This window comes from Ips typographus, unplaced genomic scaffold (assembly GCF_016097725.1).
Source record: "Ips typographus isolate SLU unplaced genomic scaffold, UJ_Ityp_2.0 IpsContig33, whole genome shotgun sequence".
In the NCBI taxonomy this organism is placed as follows: domain Eukaryota; kingdom Metazoa; phylum Arthropoda; class Insecta; order Coleoptera; family Curculionidae; genus Ips; species Ips typographus.
In genome coordinates, this window is record NW_028098572.1 from 709,338 (window position 1) to 730,496 (window position 21,159).

Here is a 21,159-nt window from a genome sequence, read left to right on the forward strand (position 1 = left end):
CACCATGGAATTGGAGTCCGATAATTCCCTCCCCTTCCTTGACATACTCTGCACTAAACTTGACAACCAGATTGACTTGTCCATTTACCATAAACCTACCAGCACTGATTCCATTATTCCTTTTGATTCCAACCATCCCTTTAACCAAAAAATGGCCGCCCTCAACTGCTTCTTCACCCGCCTGTACAACATCCCAATGTCCCAATCCAATTTCAATAATGAACTATCCTGGGTTAGAACTGTGGCCATCAACAACAAATTTCCCCCCCCCCCTTAATCAATAAAACTTATTTCAACCAATTTAAAAAATTTATTTAAAAAAATCTAATAATACAAGAGGACAAAATAACCTCAAAATTCTTCTCTATCCCTTTCCTTGGTGGCATTTCCCTACAATTGAAGAATCTCTTTAGCCTACACAATATCAACATCTGTTTCAAAGTCTCTCACACTTCCGGTCGATTCCTTTGCAACTCTAAAGACCCCACCCCTCTTCTTAACAGATCCGGAGTATCACCTTGCAATTTGCAGGAAAATGTGGGTATTGAATGTGGAAATGAGTTTGGTATAAATTAAGTTAAGAAAATTTTTGTATTCGGGCAGGAAGACCCCGGTCGTTAGCCCTTTGACAGTTGTCAATAAAGTATGTTTGTTGTTGTTTGTTTTATAAGTCATTTGAGAGTATTTTGATGCATTGTCTGTATATTTATAACAAAATTAACTGAAAATTGAACAGAACAGCATAGGCACATTTAATTAATATGGTAAAATCTTTGTTACATGATATTGAGTTGAAACAATATTCATTACAAATTATTATTATAATTTACCAATTTTTCAACATTTAAACTACATTTTTAAGGTCACGTGAGTGTTTTTGACAGGTGTCAACTGGCTTTAACAGTCATGCAAGTTCAAAATTGTATTATTAACGACACGCAACGTGTATTTTACAATTTCAGCTTTTACAACTGTCTAAATTTAATTTAGCAAATGATCAACATTTAAATTACATTTTAAAGTCACTTGACTGGTTTTGACAGGTGTCAGTTGACTTTGACAGTCTTGCAAGCTCTAAAATGGCATAATCAAAGTCATGTGATGTGTCTCTTGCAATTTCAGTTTTTCAACTGTTTAAAATAGTCTAAATTTAATTTACCAAATTTTTAAATTTTAAACCACATTTTAAAGGTCACGTGACTAATTTTGACAGATGTCAACTGGCCTTTACAGTGCTGCAAGAACATGCAGAATTGCATTTTCAACGTCACGCAACGTATATTTTTCAATTTAAGTTTTAACAACTGTTTAAATTTAATTTACCATTTTTCAAAGTTTAAACTGCATTTTGAAGTCCACGTGACTGTTTTTGACAATGTCAACTGGCTTTTACAATGTTGCAATCTCCAAAATTGAATTATCAAGTCATGTGACCTAGTTAGTACAATTTTACTACTGTCTAAATTTAAATTACCAATTTTTCAACTGTTTCTTTAAAACGATAAGTGTCTTTATTTGACTCGTGCTAACTTAGTTACTATGACAGTCAGAAGATTCATGCAAACGTTAAAATATAACCCGTAATTTCAGGCAACCATACAAAAAATATTTTTTGTTGGTCATAGTTCGGAAAGAGTCACCTGACCTTAGAAATCAAGTGTCAAAAATTTGGTAAAACCTTTACGTTGTCACCTAACCTAATCTAAAAACTGTGACGAGACCTTTAAAAAATCAATTTTAAGCTTTTGGGTCTTTTTGGGAAAAACAGTCATGTAAACACCCTAGGGGGTACTTACAAGTAAAGGAACAGTTGAGCTAAAACAGTCGCTCATAAGGTAACAAAATAACTTTCAAATCGCTTAAGGCAAAGTTTACAGAATACAATATAAGTTCCGTCACTCTCGCCAAAGCGCCGGTTTACCTTTTCCGCGCTCCTCGTCCCTCTCTGATCCCACAGACCGCCGGTCTCAGCGCCCGAGCATACACAGTGGATTTTCGGCACGCGCAGTGTTAATATCGGCGTATCTAACTAGGTGGACCAAATATTTTGCGCAAAATGCCTGTAGAATTTTGTTCGGTTGAAAGTTGTGTTACAAAACGCGGTACTGGGTTATCATTTTTTAGATGTCCCGTAGATGAAGTAAGGTATGTATTCAACCATATCTCTGTAAATACAACTAACCAACACTTGATTTTGTTTCGAAAATATATGTTACATACGTACAAGTTTATATAATATAGAAACCATCATACATCATTATAGTTATATTCCGTACTTACGAAACCTTCCATATACTTCATACAGTTTTTCTTATGTATTTAATAATAAGAATTATTTGTAGGTGTCAAGTTTGGAAAACTCAATTGGGGTTTACTGTGAATCACAGATATGCGAATCTCAGCTCTGATTTATTACATAAACGAATTAAGATTTGTAGCCTTCATTTTACCGATGATAGTTTTATGTCGCCTCTGAAACAACGTCTTCAATCTAATGCTATTCCTGCACTACACTTATGCAGGGCAAGCACAAGTAAGTTTTTCCAAGTTTAAATGTAATTTAAATAATATTCTTGTTTCTGTGGTTATTTTAGGTTCTGCTAGTGCCGGTACTACAAATAGCGACACGTCTTTCGTGAAATTACAGGATGTATCATCACAAACTAAAAATCCAGCTCAAACCAACTCCTTAGTTCAGACGGATATATGTGTAAAGCAAGGTAAATATAAAAAAACACAATTATGAAATTTTATTATTGTAAACAGTTTTTATTTATGACATGTTTTATTACTTTTCAGACCAATGTTGCCAGACAATACAAAGTATTTCTTCAAACACCCCCCGAAAAACTGAATTACGAAAAACCGTAAAAACTTTGAGGGACGAAGTGAAAAAGTGTAGAAAAAAAATAGAGACTGGAATAACTTTAGATGATGTCATAAAATTCTTGGACGATAATTATCCAGCAGAATTTTGCACTTTTTTTCAGGCTCAGCTTACACTTTTGAATAAATCTCCTAAGGGCTCAAGGTATTCGGATGAATTTAAGAAGTTTGCTTTGGGATTATATCTTGTCGGTCCCAACCCATACAAAAAAATGTCAAAAATATGTCGTTTGCCTTCTCAATCAACTTTACAACGTTTTATTAGGCATTGGGTTATAAAGCCAGACTTTAATGAATTTATTTTTAAGTTATTTGAATTGAGAACTGGGATATTGGAAGAGAAGGCGAAAGACTGTGTCATATGTATAGACTAAATGTCTATTAAATCGCATTTATATTATGACATCTCCAAAGATAAAATAATTGGTTTTCAAGAGGGTCTAAACACAACATCGCCATATATAGCAAGTAATGTCTTAGTGTTAATGGTTCGGGGCATTGCAAGAAGTTGGAAGCAACCTTTTGGTTACTTTTTTTACAAGACATCACCTACATCAGTAAGGCTTAAAGATATTTTATTTGAGTCTATCAGAAAATTAAGTGTTGTTGGACTTAATGTATTAGGAGTAGTTTCTGACCAGGGTTCTAATTTTTATAGCTTAGTTAGAAACCTATTGAAATTAAGTGAAGAAAATCCAGTGTTCAAGGTTGATGAAAAAGAGCTTGTGTATATTTTTGATGTACCCCATTTAATTAAATCTATGAGAAACAATTTCTATGCTTATAAATTTATTTTTAATGGAAAAAAAAACCAGTAAAGTTTATTTGGAGAAAATGTACACAAGTGATAAAGAAAAAAATTACAGATTAGCACCTAAACTTTCAAATGACCATATTTTTCCCAACAATTTTCAAAAAATGAAGGTCAAATTAGCGAACCAGGTATTTAGTCACTCAGTTGCCGTGGCGCTATTTACATATATAGATTTTGGTATTCTTCCTAAAGAAGCAACACCTACTGCAGAGTTTATTGAGAATATTAATATTCTATTTGATTTGCTAAACTCTAACACTCTAGAAAACTACACAGCATTTATGGGTACTGAAAAACAAGTATCTTTTCTACATAAAATGGAAACTATTTTTAAAAACCTGAAAGTTGAAAACCATAATGGTAAAAATGTAACAAAACAATTAAAATTTATTTTTGGATGGAGATTGAGCATTAATGCTACTCTCATTCTTTTTAAAAAATTGCAAACTAAAAATTATAAGTATTTGTTTACTAGGAATCTAAACCAAGACTGCCTCGAAAATTTTTTTGGACATATAAGAAATTGTTGCGGTTACGTGAAAAATCCAACTCCAATACAATTCTGTCGTGCTTTTCAAAAAATGTTCACTTTGCGTCAATTGGAACAAACCGAAGGTACGAACTGCATTGAAGATATTAATGAATTACTACTAAATGCTTCTCCTGTTATTCAACAAGTTAATATATTTCCACCCATTCCGCCCGTTACATGTACTTCAATTAAAGTTTTTACGAATGATTACAAAAACCTTAAAACACCGGAAGGTAATTCTTTAGTATATGTAACGGGATATTTTTTAAGAAAATGTTTGCTACAACATTCATGTGAAACATGCGAAGAATTCAGCCAACTAGGTAACTTAGATGCCGAAGAAAAAACGTTTTGTCATCTAAAATCATATACTGAAACATCAGGTCTAACAATACCTTCTCGAGATATTGTAGAATTTGTTCGAGCTTTAGAAACTATATTTATAAGTAAATTTTCAGAGTTAGCTCTTGAGGAAAATGTTGGAAAAAAAATTAAACTGTTTCCTTCACATGTAACTTTTAATCACCCCTGTACAAATTTTCCTTTAACTATTCATTAATACGATTTTTCAATCAAATCAACCGTACAGGCCCAAAAAAATCAAAACCGTTTTCCCATGTTAATTTCCTATGTCCAGGGTGCTCTTGGACACCTGGTATAGTCATAAGGGTTATTGAAAGCAATATTACTTTGAAATTTAACTCTCTTGAATTATCTCAATACCAGGGGACTTACAACTATAATTTAAAGACATTTTGATGTATTTCAAGGCAGTTTGAGGCATTTTAGGCAGTTTTAAGGCATTATAACTAAGAGGCATTTTGAGCAATAATAGCAGCATTGTAAGGTATTTTAAAGGCATTTCAAGGTACTTCGTGTGCAAAACGGCATTTTGGTGTACAAAAAATTATCGGCGGTCTACCCCTTGATAAAGACACTATATAATATACACATGTACATATAAACTGAAGGTTGAGCAATGCAGTTTACTAAATTGTGTAATGATAATTATTGTGTTAAACATAACAATAATGAAAACTGCAATGCTTTTCATTTCGGATGTTAGGCCGGGTTTACCCAACTTTTTAGTTATAGTCGTAATCATAAACTAAATTTATGTTCATTGGAACATATAATAAACAAGTAACCAGGACGATTTTGTTTACTATGAGTTATTATGGACCAAAATTAAGTTTATGATTATGACTATGACTATGAAGTACTGGTGTGAAGGCAGCAAGCCGGATTCCAGCAAGCCGGAGCCGAAGATACCCGATTGGTCAGTGGCGGCGATTTTTTTTTTCTATTGGCAAATACATTCAAAAATTGGTACAGTTTTAATTACTTACATGTTATAGTACTTATAATCATCTGAAACAATACACATTAAAGCAATACAATTATGTTTTATTAAGTTACCACCTTTAAACTCAATTTTTATTAAAAGTGCACATTCAACAGACTGATAAATAGTAAACAAATCTACGAATATAAAATACTCGAATACTCCAAGAAAGAAAATGACAGCAAATACAACGTTGCCACATTTACTTATAGGCGCTTTCTGAAAAATTGTAGTAGGGACTTTGAAAATTGAACATAATGAATACGAATACTAAGCATATATTGTTGGTTTTTCTTGGTTTCTGGACAAACTGTCCCGCATCCCACATTGTCTTTCTGGCCTATAATAGTGACTATTAGTAGGTACATTTGGGTACCAATCACTTGTCCTTGCATGCCGTAGGTACTTTGACAATTGAACATAATGAATACGAATACTAAGCGTATATTTTAATGGTTTTTCTTGGTTTCTGGACAAACTGTCCCGCCTCCCACATTGTCTCTCTGGCCTATAATAGTGACTATTAGTAGGTACATTTTGGTACCAATCACTTGTCCTTGCATGCCGTAGGGACTTTGAAAATTGTACATAATGAATACGAATACTAAGCGTATATTTTGATGGTTTTTCTTGGTTTCTGGACAAACTGTCCCGCCTCCCACATTGTCTTTCTGGCCTTTAATAGTGACTATTAGTAGGTACATTTGGGTACCAACCACTTGTCCTTGCATGCCGTAGGGACTTTGAAAATTGAACATAATGAATACAAATACTAAGCATATATTGTTGGTTTTTCTTGGTTTCTGGACAAACTGTCCCGCCTCCCACATTGTCTTTCTGGCCTATAATAGTGACTATTAGTAGGTACATTTGGGTACCAATCACTTGTCCTTGCATGCCGTAGGGACTTTGAAAATTGAAAATAATGAATACCAATACTAAGCATATATTGTTGGTTTTTCTTGGTTTCTGGACAAACTGTCCCGCCTCCCACATTGTCTTTCTGGCCTATAATAGCGTATATTAGTAGGTACATTTGGGTACCAATCACTTGTCCTTGCATGCCGTAGGGACTTTGAAAATTGTACATAATGAATACGAATACTAAGCGTATATCTTGATGGTTTTTCTTGGTTTCTGGACAAACTGTCCCGCCTTCCACATTGTCTTTCTGGCCTTTAATAGTGACTATTAGTAGGTACATTTGGGCACCAACCACTTGTCCTTGCATGCCGTAGGGACTTTGAAAATTGAACACAATGAATACGAATACTAAGCATATATTGTTGGTTTTTCTTGGTTTCTGGACAAACTGTCCCGCCTCCTACATTGTCTTTCTGGCCTATAATAGTGACTATTAGTAGGTACATTTGGGTACCAATCACTTGTCCTTGCATGCCGTAGGGACTTTGAAACTTGAACATAATGAATACAAATACTAAGCATATATTGCTGGTTTTTCTTGGTTTCTGGACAAACTGTCCCGCCTCCCACATTGTCTTTCTGGCCTTTAACAGTGACTATTAGTAGGTACATTTGGGTACCAACCACTTGTTCTTGCATGCCGTAGGGACTTTGAAAATTGTACATAATGAATACGAATACTAAACATATATTGTTGGTTTTTCTTGGTTTCTGGACAAACTGTCCCGCCTCCCACATTGTCTTTCTGGCCTATAATAGTGACTATTAGTAGGTACATTCGGGTACCAATCACTTGTCCTTGCATGCCGTAGGGACTTTGAAAATTGAACATAATGAATACCAATACTAAGCATATATTGTTGGTTTTTCTTGGTTTCTGGACAAACTGTCCCGCCTCCCACATTGTCTCTCTGGCCTATAATAGTGACTATTAGTAGGTACATTTTGGTACCAATCACTTGTCCTTGCATGCCGTAGGGACTTTGAAAATTGTACATAATGAATACGAATACTAAGCGTATATTTTGATGGTTTTTCTTGGTTTCTGGACAAACTGTCCCGCCTCCCACATTGTCTTTCTGGCCTTTAATAGTGACTATTAGTAGGTACATTTGGGTACCAACCACTTGTCCTTGCATGCCGTAGGGACTTTGAAAATTGAACATAATGAATACAAATACTAAGCATATATTGTTGGTTTTTCTTGGTTTCTGGACAAACTGTCCCGCCTCCCACATTGTCTTTCTGGCCTATAATAGTGACTATTAGTAGGTACATTTGGGTACCAATCACTTGTCCTTGCATGCCGTAGGGACTTTGAACATTGAACATAATGAATACCAATACTAAGCATATATTGTTGGTTTTTCTTGGTTTCTGGACAAACTGTCCCGCCTCCCACATTGTCTTTCTGGCCTATAATAGTGTATATTAGTAGGTACATTTTGGTACCAATCACTTGTCCTTGCATACCGTAAGGACTTTGAAAATTGTACATAATTAATACGAATACTAAGCGTATATTTTGATGGTTTTTCTTGGTTTCTGGACAAACTGTCCCGCCTCCCACATTGTCTTTCTGGCCTTTAATAGTGACTATTAGTAGGTACATTTGGGTACCAACCACTTGTTCTTGCATGCCGTAGGGACTTTGAAAATTGTACATAATGAATACGAATACTAAACATATATTGTTGGTTTTTCGTGGTTTCTGGACAAACTGTCCCGCCTCCCACATTGTCTTTCTGGCCTATAATAGTGACTATTAGTAGGTACATTTGGGTACCAATCACTTGTCCTTGCATGCCGTAGGGACTTTGAAAATTGAACATAATGAATACCAATACTAAGCATATATTGTTGGTTTTTCTTGGTTTCTGGACAAACTGTCCCGCCTCCCACATTGTCTCTCTGGCCTATAATAGTGACTATTAGTAGGTACATTTTCGTACCAATCACTTGTCCTTGCATGCCGTAGGGACTTTGAAAATTGTACATAATGAATACGAATACTAAGCGTATATTTTGATGGTTTTTCTTGGTTTCTGGACAAACTGTCCCGCCTCGCACATTGTCTTTCTGGCCTTTAATAGTGACTATTAGTAGGTACATTTGGGTACCAACCACTTGTCCTTGCATGCCGTTGGGACTTTGAAAATTGAACATAATGAATACGAATACTAAGCATATATTGTTGGTTTTTCTTGGTTTCTGGACAAACTGTCCCGCCTCCCACATTGTCTTTCTGGCCGATAATAGCGACTATTAGTGGGTACATTTGGGTACCAACCACTTGTCCTTGCATGCCGTAGGGACTTTGAAAATTGCACATAATGAATACGAATACTAAGCATATATTGTTGGTTTTTCTTGGTTTCTGGACAAACTGTCCCGCCTCCCACATTGTCTTTCTGGCCTATAATAGTGTATATTAGTAGGTACATTTGGGTACCAATCACTTGTCCTTGCATGCCGTAGGGACTTTGAAAATTGAACATAATGAATACGAATACTAAGCGTATATTTTAATGGTTTTTCTTGGTTTCTGGACAAACTGTCCCGCCTCCCACATTGTCTTTCTGGCCTTTAATAGTGACTATTAGTAGATACATTTGGGTACCAACCACTTGTCCTTGCATGCAGTAGGGACTTTGAAAATTGTACATAATGAATACGAATACTAAACATATATTGTTGTTTTTTCTTGGTTCCTGGACAAACTGTCCCGCCTCCCACATTGTCTTACTAGCCTATAATAGTGACTATTAGTAGGTACATTTTGGTACCAATCACTTGTCCTTGCATGCCGTAGGGACTTTGAAAATTGAACATAATGAATACGCATACTAAGCGTATATTTTGATTGTTTTTCTTGGTTTCTGGACAAACTGTCCCGCCTCCCACATTGTCTTTCTGGCCTATAATAGTGACTATTAGTAGGTACATTTTGGTACCAATCACTTGTCCTTGCATGCCGTAGGGACTTTGAAAATTGAACATAATGAATAAGAATACTAAGCGTATATTTTGATGGTTTTTCTTGGTTTCTGGACAAACTGTCCCGCCTCCCACATTGTCTTTCTGGCCTTTAATAGTGACTATTAGTAGGTACATTTGGGTACCAATCACTTGTCCTTGCATGCCGTAGGGAGTTTGAAAATTGAACATAATGAATACGAATACTAAGCATATATTGTTGGTTTTTGGTTTTTGGGATAGAAACTTCCAGTTATTGTTACATTACCCATAGTAGAGCCATGTTTAAGAATAATTAGATTTTTTGCAAGTATAGCGTCTAATCGCAAAATGTATTTTGTAAATGTATGTGGTTTAACAAGTTCAGACTGAAAATTTCCACTCTGGCGCCATATAACAGACGTGTACGTGCCTAGAACAGGGAGCGGTAAATCGGGGGATATATATCAAAACAGTTTTTTAGTGGCGTTTTGGGTAATTCCATGAAGGCAAGAATGCAGGTGTTCCTATACGTGCCGATACAGAGGGTGGCAATTTTGAATTATCTATTCTAGCGAACGCAATTTAATCTAATAAAATCTGGCAACTTTTTTACAATGGTATGGTTATACAATGGGAATTGGTCAGAATTGTTCGTTTTTGTCTCTTATCTTTGTTGGTTTTAAGGCTTTCTCGGTTTCGTTGGGTGTTGGGTGGCTTCATTTCTGTTTTGATCTTGGTGTTGGTAGTTTGTAGTGGTGTTCTGAAAAAATGTAAGTAATTAAATAGGTACTCGTCTAGCGCCAATAATATCTCGTGTTAATTAACTAAATTGCTGGCATATTGTTGAAAGAAACCGCTCGATTTCTTTCGAAGAAATTTCAGTTAAATTATTTTGAAGTGATATGTTTTAACTGTCCAGCGTTTCATTTAGTAAAATTAGACTAGTAGTGATCGACCGATACTGATATATAGGCTATAATCGGTATCGGCCCGAAATTTCATATCGGTCGATCACTAGACTAGACTACATTGTTGTTTTTTTAAATTACTCGCTTTGCAATTACTTTACCAAATTGTTTCAGGAGTCAAAACAATAATAAACTTGAGATGCCAGAGACTCTGGCATCCATCCCCGAGGAGGAGGAGGTTTTTGTTTTAAAATGGTATATTACATGTTACAAAAAATGTTTGTTTGTATGTTGAAAAAGCTGAAAAATAGTTTATTTTTGTTGGCTTTGACTTTGGCGGCCATTTGCAGTAAAAAGCAACATAGTGCTCAGTCGACATTCTCAAAAAAGTAGTTTTTTATTTGGTTAGTTTATCTTTTCAGTTTTTTAATTATATTCTATTATTTTTTTAATGAACCAAAACCTTATATTTCAGGAAATAAAACAAACATGTATTTAAATATTTTTTGACAATAGTAAATTAACGTTCGGGAAAATTTATTATTTTATTTTTTTGCAGATGCGATGTGTATGTGCGACTTCTGTACGAAACAGCCCCCCAAGTGCCCCGAACGTCCCCAGCGACCCGAACCTGGCTAGGTCCGTCCTATAACTGGCCAGGAGCCCCGGGAGGCCGGAGACAACAACAGGGGCTCAGCCCGGGGCCGGGGAGATTGGGGCCGTGGACAGGGCCAGGGCCAGGGCCGGCGCCGTGGTTGGAGGGGCGGTGGAGGCCTTAACCTCACAAGGAGTAAGCTTACATCAATAAAACATTTTCTTTTAATACTAACTATTTTCTTCTCTTTGCAGACCAATTAGCTGCCATTTTTTTAAAGCATGTTTTTGGAAATTAATAAAATTGATAAAAAAATACCATATTTTGTTTATTTACTACCAACTCGTTGCAGCCACCAGAACAGCAAAGATTTTGAAACTTATTTTTTGTACGAATGTTTAATAATATACTATACAGTGGGGTCCGAAAAGTCGCGCATAATAGTTATTTATGTATTAACCGCAAAATGTATGACTTTTATGCTCTGAGAATGACGTTTGCTGCGCGACACAAAGTGGAGTCATTAAAGTCACATTGTGCGCGTAATACATACAATATTTTTTCTACAAACCGCTAAATATCTAATACAACTAACCTTACTGCGTAGGTACTCAAAAACGGGATCAAAACTATACACAATTGAATACTGACATCAAACTGGTGACACTGACATTTCCAATAATGGCATGCATTGTGGCCGTTGCTCTAGACAGCAAGCGATTACCGAAAACTGAATGACGTGACCAAAAAGAACAGCTATCCACTTCCCCGTATCGACGATACACTGACGACTTTGGCAGGATCCTGTTGGTTTTCCACTTTAGATTTGAAGAGTGGGTACTGGCAAGTTGGCATTGAGGAGCAAAATAAGGAGAAGACTGCTTTTTCTGCTGGAAATGGGCTGTACCAATTCAATGTGATGCCCTTCGGACTTTGTAATGCTCCTGCTACGTTTGAAAGACATCAACATCTGAACAACTTGCAAGAAGTATTTGCTAGAATAGGTGGTGCCCATCTTCGATTGAACGCCAAAAAGTGTTGGTTCTTCCAAAAGCAAGTCGAATTTCTTGGTCATGTGGTGTCGGTCGACGGAATCCAGACGGACGACAAGAAGATCCAAGCAATTAGAGAATGGCCAGTACCAAAGGATAAACACGAACTCAGAAGCTTTCTAGGACTTGCCACCTACTACAGACGGTTTGTGGAAGGATTTGCCAACATCGCAGCTCCGCTACATCAACTTACTGAGGACAAAACACCCTACTGTTGGAATACCCAATGTGATCAGGCGTTCAGAACATTAAAGGCATCACTATGCTCCAGTCCCATCCTCAGTTATCCACAACCAAAAGGAAAGTTCATTTTAGACACAGATGCCAGTAATTCTGGTATTGGAGCTGTATTGTCTCAAATCCAAAACGGAGAAGAACATGTTATAGAATACTTCAGTAGGAAACTTACCAAAGCAGAACGGAACTACTGTGTAACGAGAAAAGAGCTACTGGCAATAGTAAAATCAGTCGATCACTTTCACAAGTACTTGTACGGACAGGAATTTTTGATAAGGACTGACCATGCGGCACTCAAGTGGCTCCTCGGAATGAAACAACCGGAAGGACAAGTAGCAAGATGGCTTGAAAAACTCCAGCAGTATAATTTCAACATCAAGCATCGACCCGGGAAGCTGCATAATAACGCAGATGCTCTATCAAGAAGACCTTGCGCCGAAGAATGCAAACATTGCCAGAAAGCGGAACAACGTGAGGGAGTTGTGTCCATCAGAATGGTTCAGCTAAAGACCGATGATGAATGGAGTCCCGATGAGATTATTAAGGATCAACTAGAAGACAGCGACATAGGCCCATTGTTGTTGAGAAAGGAACAAAGCGAGCCAAGACCAACATGGCAAGAAATCTCTAGCAAAGGCCTGACGTTCAAAGCACTTTGGGCTCAGTGGGACTCGCTTGTGGTTGAAGGCGGCTTGCTAAAAAGAGCTTGGGAGAGTGCCGATGGAAAAGAGATAAGGAAGCAGCTGGTAGTTCCCAGAGGAAGGGTCGACCACGTACTGGAGGAAATGCACAATGGAAAGACTGGTGCTCATTTGGGAGTAAATAAGACTTTGGACAAAATCCGGCAACGCTTTTACTGGGTGAACTACTGCCAAGACGTGAAATCATGGTGTCGACAATGTTCCATTTGTGCAGCTAGCCACGGACCACAGACGAGATCCCGGGGGCCTATGAAGCAGTACAACGTAGGATTGCCGTTCGAACGTTTAGCCATAGACGTTGCTGGGCCTTTTCCTGAGACCAACAGAGGCAACAAGTACATTCTTGTTGCCATGGATTACTTTAGCAAATGGCCTGAGGTGTTTGCAATTCCAAATCAAGAAGCCAGCACAGTCGCTGATATTCTCGTCGAAAATGTCTTCAGTAGATTTGGTGTGCCGTTGGAATTACACTCTGATCAAGGACGAAAATTTGAGTCCAAGCTCTTTCAGAGGCTCTGTGACCTGCTAGGCATTAGGAAGACCCGAACAACGCCGCTTCATTCTCAGTCGGATGGCATGGTCGAGAGATTTAATAAGACCATAGAGCAACATCTCTCAAAGGTTGTTGATCAGCATCAGAAAGATTGGGACCAGCATATTCCGCTCTTCTTGATGGCTTATAGAGCAGCAGTCCACAACTCAACGGGACAGTCACCATCTAAAGTTCTGTTTGGTCGAGAACTGCGACTTTCATGTGATGTGGTGTTCGGATCTCCAACAGGCCAAAGCACGAACATTGAGAACTACGTTGACGAGTTGCAAGACAGATTACTGAACATCCATGATCTGGTCAGGGAAAGTTTGAATCTAGCTAGCGACAAGATGAAAGCTCGTTATGATCTGAGGGCCAATTCGGGAGGGTTCCAGAAGGATGATAAAGTTTGGTTGTTTAACCCTCAGAGGAAGAAAGGCAAATCACCGAAATTAACACCTGTTTGGGAGGGACCTTACAATGTGGTAAAAAGGTTAAACAACGTCGTGTACAGAGTCCAACGCAGCCCCAAAGGCAAGATGAAAATTGTCCATCTGGACAGACTCAAGAAATACCAGGGATTAGATGAAGCGGATCGGAACGATCAGCTTTAAGAGGGGGGCAGTGTTACGGTCTGGGCCTACTATGCTCGATACTTCTTAACGAGCGCTCGCTTCGGGATGAAACTGATGCGCCGCAATATCTGGCCGGGCGCGTATTAAAGTAGGCCACAGTTAGGAAGCGCTACCTGGAAGATTCTTGAATGGTCAAGGCAACCCGCGAAGCGTTTCGCGGTCATTCTAGAACGTAGTTTGCGAATATAAAAGACGCGGTGTCAACCGCAGTAGTAGTGAATTTGGGAACGCGGTTAAGTTTAAATAGTGGAATAATTGTGGAATTGTAGTAGTGTTTTTAGTAGCTGTGTTAATTATTGTACGGAGTGTTTTGAAGTGTAATAAATTTTTTAATTGTTGAGTTAAATTGACTTTGTGTGAACCCACGGGAAAATCGTAACAATATTATCTGATAGTACTTTTCAATTAAAATAAAATTTTACATTCAATTATTGTTACATTTTCCAGAAATCAAAGAATCAAAATTAGTTTCTGGTATTCTAACTATGACTAGGTACGTTGATAATATAGCTATGTAACTCGTTAAAAAAAGTTTATGACAAACAGAATTGGCGTATTATTGCTTTTCAAAAATATTTACAAAAACATATAACATAGGTTTAAGATAAAACTATATAAATAGTAACAAAACATTGAAAAATCACTTCGAAATCGGGTACAAATTCAGCATTAATCTTCCTTGCAATTTGAGAATGACGGGTTTCGGTTTTCTCCGGAATGCCACATAAAATCTCCTTTTTCTATTATTTCCTAATGCACTTGTACTTTTCTAGTGTTATTTCTTTCGGATATATAGAAGTTTCATTTCAAACCATAAGACTGCAGCTGTTGGGCTTTTTCTTCTGATCGTATAAACGATTGTTACCAAAGCAAAACGAGTCCACCATATCATCAGAAACCTAAACATTTTATAAAATATAATGAATGTTATATTTTTGTAAACCCTTACCTTCTTCTGAAATACTTTATTGCGACAAGGTAGACGGACTCTTGCAATATACTCTCACGTTTCCTATAGAATAAAAAGATTTCAATGAGAATGAAATTTGTAGTCTTCATATTGTAGATACTGTCATACTGATCAAAAACAAAAAAATATATCGAAAAGTAGTAGTCCATATGCACGCAGTGGAGTAGTGAGTGTAAGTGAAAGCAAAACTCAGAGTCGATCTCCACAAATATATATTAATAATAAGTTGTTTTCTGGCCTAACATGTTTCGGGTGTATTCAGACACCCATCTTCAGAGGCTTAACTAGATCACTAGTCTGCTGGCTGTCATTCTACAAGGGGGGACAGCTGAACTCAGATGTACTAAGGTGGTTTTTTAATTCTACACGGGGGAAAAAAACCTTGATCAAAAAACCCAGTTCTGGTTCTGAGGTGACAGGTTGCTTGGTTTTTTATTCTCGAAGGGGAAAAAAACTTAATCAAAACCCAAGGAAGTTGAATGATGTAAAAGCTGCATGTTTATCTGAAGGAGGCCAAATAGACACGAAAGGGACGACACACAACAAAAACAGCGGTGGACATTCACAAGTTGGACATTGAACAGATTAAAATGGTGCGGCCGGATCGGTGCTCCATGTCCGCACCCAAGCCATGAAGCCCCGCACGGTCACACTTCCACAGTGACAAAAAAGGGAAAGTCGCCCTTATTTTAATCTGTTCAATGTCCAACTTGTGAATGTCCACCGCGGTTTTTGTTGTGTGACGTCCCTTTCGTGTCTATTTGGTCTCCTTCAGATAAAAATGCAGCTTTTACATCATTCAACTTCCTTGGGTTTTGATTAAGTTTTTTTCCCCTTCGAGAATAAAAAACCAAGCAACCTGTCACCTCAGAACCAGAACTGGGTTTTTTGATCAAGGTTTTTTCCCCCGTGTAGAATTAAAAAACCACCTTAGTACATCTGAGTTCAGCTGTCCCCCTTTGTAGAATGACAGCCAGCAGACTAGTGATCTAGTTAAGCCTCTGAAGATGAGTGTCTGAATACACCCGAAACATGTTAGGCAGATAACAACTTATTATTAATATATTGTTACGGTTTGGGCCTACTATGCTCGATACTCAATGAAACCGATGCGCCGCAATATCTGGCCGGGCGCGTATTAAAGTAGGCCACAGTTACAAAGCGCTACCTGGAAGATTCTTGAATGGTCAAGGCAACCCGCGAAGCGTTTCGCGGGTATTCTAGAACGTGGTTTGCGAATATAAAAGAAGCGGCGTCGACGACAGTGTAGAGCGAAGTAGAGTAGAGTAGTAGTGAATTTGGGAACGCGGTAAAGTTTAAATAGCGGAGTAATTGTGGAATTGTAGTAGTGTTTTTAGTAGCTGTGTTAATTATTGTACGGAGTGTTTTGAAGTGTAAATAAAGTTATTAATCGTTGAGTTAAACTGACTTTGTGTAAACCCACGGGAAAATCGTAACAATTGGTGTCAGAAGTGCGATCAGACTTTAGTGCGACGTGAATTGGAACTAAACTTCGGGTTAGAGACTTGTGTTCAGAACCGGACTAGAGATTTTCGGAACAGTGGTGTGTTAAATTTATTTTATGCCAATAACAAGACGTCAAAGTGCAAACATGGAGGCCCAATTTGCAGCTATTATGGCAATGCTTAAACAAGACAAAGAAGAACGACAACAAAACAAGGAGGAACAAGAAAGGATTCGGCAACGAGACAAAGAAGAACAAGAAAGGATTCGAAAACAAAACAAGGAAGAACAAGAAAGGATTCGACAACAAGAAGAAAGAATTCGACAAGAAGACAGAGAGTGGCAAGAAAAGCGTAATGTAGAAATATTGGACGTTCTAGCGAGGACCAAGACAGAAATCTATGAGTATGTAACCCATAGTCTCAATAAAATTCAGAATGATGTTCAGGAGGACATTAATAGAATTCGGAATGATGTCGAGATAAAGCTACGCGACTTAGAGCGAAAAATTGACAGCAGAGGAGCCAGCTCTACAGTGATCACCGGAAACGGGCTCAACAAGATCAAGCCTCCCACATACGACGGTCAAACTTCATGGGCAATGTACCAACTCCAATTTGAGGCCGCTGCAAATGCAAATGGATGGAGTACCAAGGAAATGGCTGTAGCACTAGTAGTGGCATTACGAGGACCTGCATTGGAGCTGTTACAGACGGTGCCTATCGCCCAACGAAGCAACTATGAAGCATTAGTAGCTGCATTAGAACATCGTTATGGGGATCAACATAAGAATGGACTGTATCGAACGCAATTAATGGCAAGACAGCAGAAAACTGGTGAAAATCTAGAAGAGTTTGAAACCGAAATTCGTCGCCTTGTGCATCTGGCTTACCCAGCCGTCCCGGATGAAATCCAAGAAGAACTTGTGGCACAGTATTTTGTAGATGGGATTCGAGATCCAGAGGTAAAGAAATGGCTGAAGATGTTCAAAGGGAGCAACAACAGCGAATTACTGATTCGAGCGCTGGAAATTGAAGCTGCGTGCAATGATTTAAAGCCAGAGCCTATTCAAGAGGAAAGAGTACCGCCAGCCGATCATGCTGCTACATTAATAGATGAAATTAAAGCAATGGTAGGCCAATTAGTGCAACAAATGGCAGCATCAAGAAATAGTCAGTCCACACAATTAGAACGATCACGCCCCATCACGAGAGTGGAGTGTTATCGATGCGGACGTACGGGACACATTAGAAGGAATTGCAGACAGCGGTCTTGTTCTCCAAACCCACAGTGTCGACGAAACCAGGACATCAGAACAAATCACCGGAACTCCTCTGCTAAAAGAAACGTTACATGTTATATTTGTGGACGTAAAGGACATTACCAATGGAATTGCAGACAGCAGTCTCGTTTACCGACCCCGCAGAACTGGCGTAACCAGGAGCAGGAAATGAAGAACCTGGAAGGACATTTACCGCGATATGTAGAGGATCGTCAAGCTTTGGATAGTGACTTAAGGTATCGGAAAGGACAAATTCATAATGGTTGGAGGATTGGTCAAATCGCGATGGTGACAGATAAAGGGGCTACAAAAAGAATGAAGAACTGCGTTTCTAAGGAGGACATAATAAAAGGACAGCGCTCAGACTCTGATTTGAAAGTAATCAGAAGATGGTTGGAGAAGGATTTGAAACCGGATTGGCAACAGATTTCCAGATATGGACCAACAGTAAGGGGTTACTGGTTGCAGTGGAATTCGCTTCGACTGCGAGATGACTTAATTACTCGCAAATGGGAAAGTCCAGACGGAAAACGCTTTGTTTACCAAACAATAGTGTCCAATTCCTGCAAAGAGAATGTGCTGCGAGAACTACATGACAGTCGCGGAGGAGGACACTTTGGAGTAAACCAGACTTTGGCTAGAATAAGGGATCGATATTACTGGATTAACTTCAGAAAGGACGTTGAGGAATGGTGTAAACGGTGTGACCAGTGTTCGTTACAGAAGGGATCCATCACAATTCGGGAACTTGAGAGAGAGAAGATGAAACCAAACAACGACCGTATGAAGATGACACTGGACCACAGACCAACTGGTGGCAATTATAAGGAAGGTGATGCTGTGTGGATGTTTCAACCCAGGAGGAGCAAAGGATTAAGTCAAAGATGGCAACGACACTGGGAGGGACCTTACCATGTGGTAAAAAGGTTAAATGACGTCGCGTACAGAGTCCAACGCAGCCCCAAAGGCAAGATGAAAATTGTCCATCTGGACAGACTCAAGAAATACCAGGGACTAGATGAAGCGGATCGGGACGATCAGCTTTAAGAGGGGGGCAGTGTTACGGTTTGGGCCTACTATGCTCGATACTCCATGAAACCGATGCGCCGCAATATCTGGCCGGGCGCGTATTAAAGTAGGCCACAGTTACGAAGCGCTACCTGGAAGATTCTTGAATGGTCAAGGCAACCCGCGAAGCGTTTGGCGGGTATTCTAGAACGTGGTTTGCGAATATAAAAGAAGCGGCGTCGACGACAGTGTAGAGCGAAGTAGAGTAGAGTAGTAGTGAATTTGGGAACGCGGTAAAGTTTAAATAGCGGAGTAATTGTGGAATTGTAGTAGTAGCTGTGTTAATTATTGTACGGAGTGTTTTGAAGTGTAAATAAAGTTATTAATCGTTGAGTTAAACTGACTTTGTGTAAACCCACGGGAAAATCGTAACAATATATTTGTGAAGATCGACTCTGAGTTTTGCTTTCACTTAAAAAAATATATACTTACTTCGGATTTTCCTTGTTTATCTTTTGTATCCAAGGTTCCATGAGATCTTCAGTAGGTATCACGTTGCTTGATTATACATTTATCAATAATTAATAAATGTATCCTTATGCTTGACCCTGGTATTCTAACATACTTGATCCAACACGTACAGATGTAACACAGTTTCAGGATGTCACAGACCTGTTAAAGAAGATGACTCCGAGAAAGATATATCACTGAGTGCCTTTGCTGTTTATGCTGCATCACATAAATAGAAAATTTAAAATTATAGGAAAACGTACTTTTAAATTTGTATTCAATAGCAGACAAAATATGACTGGAAAGCATTTACCTAACTGCAGCAAATTAGTCAAACTCAAACCAGGAGTTCTTATGTGGCTATCAACTCGATTGAAAGACTGTGCTGAAAGTATCAAGTTGTTCCATTTGTTTCTTTGCTTCATTCCGTTGTAATGGAAGCTGTAACATATTAATGAATTAATTAAAATCGCAACGCTTTTATTATTATTATATGTAAAATTTTTCACAATTGCACTAAATTTACATATGATGCAAAAAGCTATACAACATAATAATAGTTACCTACACATAATAGTAATATAAACTCACCTGTCATGCAGTATTTCTCAACACACTCTGTGTGCAAATAGGAAACAAGGTCGCTAATATAAAAAAAAAACTAGAAAAAATTGATTGCGCAATTTTTATGTAATCTTTATTGTTACAATAATGGGCATTTTTGATTTTGTGAATGTTAGAAATAGAAGAGCATAAAGCCCTTAAAACACCATTGTAACTATTTGCACAATTTTGTTTATTGCACAGATTATTGTTATTAGGGGGTCCCTGTTAAAATGGTCATTAAGCCTTTATAACGCCATTGTAACTTTTATTTTTGACACAATTATTGATTGCGCACATCTTATAGGACCCCTCTGTTAAAATGGTGCTTTTTGTACCTAATTGTTATGGAAGCACAGTGGTGTAGCTATGTCAATGAAGAACATTGGCCCGCCATGCATTTCAACAAAATAATTGAGAATTTTTTTACTCTCACAATTAGTAAAAATATTTTCCTTTGTTCCTTGTTTATAGCAAATAATAATAAAGGTAAATTAATTTGAATGAAACAATTATCATAAATTGTCTTTTCCTTTTATATAACAGTTAAAACAATGAGAATAGAGAGAGAGAATGTGGGGGCCAAAATTTCATTACTGAACACATTTATTAGGTACATTTGAATGCTACGCCACCGTATGGATGATTGACGGACACAACTAAGATACTATAAAATCATTGATTAGGTATATTTAATTTTTTATTTGTATAAATTTATATTTAAAAAAGAAATAAATATATTTTCATTACGGATTTAAGATAATTACTTTCAATGATGATTAAATTGAAATCAATGATTTTACTGTATAAGGCTCTTAATGTCTAAAATGCCATTGTAACATTTGCGCTTTTTTTCTGTTAAGGAAGTATCCTTTTGTATATATAGCTATGGAAATAGCATAATGTTCTTATAATGGCTTACTGAATTGTATATTGCACTTTTTTATTCTCAATGAGTGCAATAGACTTGATCCAACATTTGCATTTCGATCAGTATAATTTTTGCATTTATTTTATTTCTTTAAGGTAATTTTTGCAAAAATAACAACAATTCTGAAACGACATTTGGTTCTTTCTAAACAAGAAATACAAAATGCTCTTTTACAATAATTACATTTATTGTATTCGTGGTTTTCTTTGACGCAACGACAACACAATGGACAGATATGTTTCATATTTTCTGATTCAGACAGAAACATGTAT

The 21,159-nt window shown here is 37.6% G+C and overlaps 1 protein-coding gene and 1 long non-coding RNA gene across 3 annotated transcripts; one reads left to right on the forward strand and one right to left on the reverse strand.

Annotated features, from left to right (window-relative positions):
* The first annotated feature begins 1,868 nt into the window (after positions 1-1,868).
* LOC145739536 (uncharacterized) lies at positions 1,869-11,151 on the forward strand. Of its 2 annotated transcripts, XM_081994933.1 has the most exons (5): positions 1,869-2,145; positions 2,343-2,533; positions 2,595-2,720; positions 2,800-3,031; positions 10,927-11,151. In XM_081994933.1, the coding sequence occupies exons 1-5, from the start codon at positions 2,057-2,059 to the stop codon at positions 11,144-11,146; spliced, it is 858 nt and encodes a 285-aa protein (XP_081851059.1). In that variant the 5' UTR covers positions 1,869-2,056; the 3' UTR covers positions 11,147-11,151. The 2 variants fall into 2 exon arrangements, with proteins under 2 accessions (XP_081851059.1, XP_081851058.1); XM_081994932.1 differs by lacking the exon at positions 10,927-11,151 and having other exon boundaries at positions 2,800-4,386.
* A 2,962-nt stretch (positions 11,152-14,113) lies between these two features.
* Positions 14,114-20,284, reverse strand: LOC145739517 (uncharacterized). Its single transcript, XR_014181065.1, has 3 exons — positions 19,336-20,284; positions 15,069-15,131; positions 14,114-15,018 (listed from the first exon to the last, which is right to left on the reverse strand). It is a non-coding gene; the product is annotated as an uncharacterized LOC145739517 (long non-coding RNA).
* Between the last annotated feature and the right edge of the window lie 875 nt (positions 20,285-21,159).

What these genes read in the sequence shown, in the direction of transcription:
- LOC145739536 (XM_081994932.1), top strand. Translation starts at nt 2,057, where the DNA reads ATGCCTGTAGAATTTTGTTCGGTTGAAAGTTGTGTTACAAAACGCGGT. An exon ending in CTTATGCAGGGCAAGCACAA is followed by an intron (nt 2,534 to 2,594) that starts GTAAGTTTTTCC and finishes TGGTTATTTTAG; the next exon opens with GTTCTGCTAGTGCCGGTACT. An exon ending in GGATATATGTGTAAAGCAAG is followed by an intron (nt 2,721 to 2,799) that starts GTAAATATAAAA and finishes ATTACTTTTCAG; the next exon opens with ACCAATGTTGCCAGACAATA.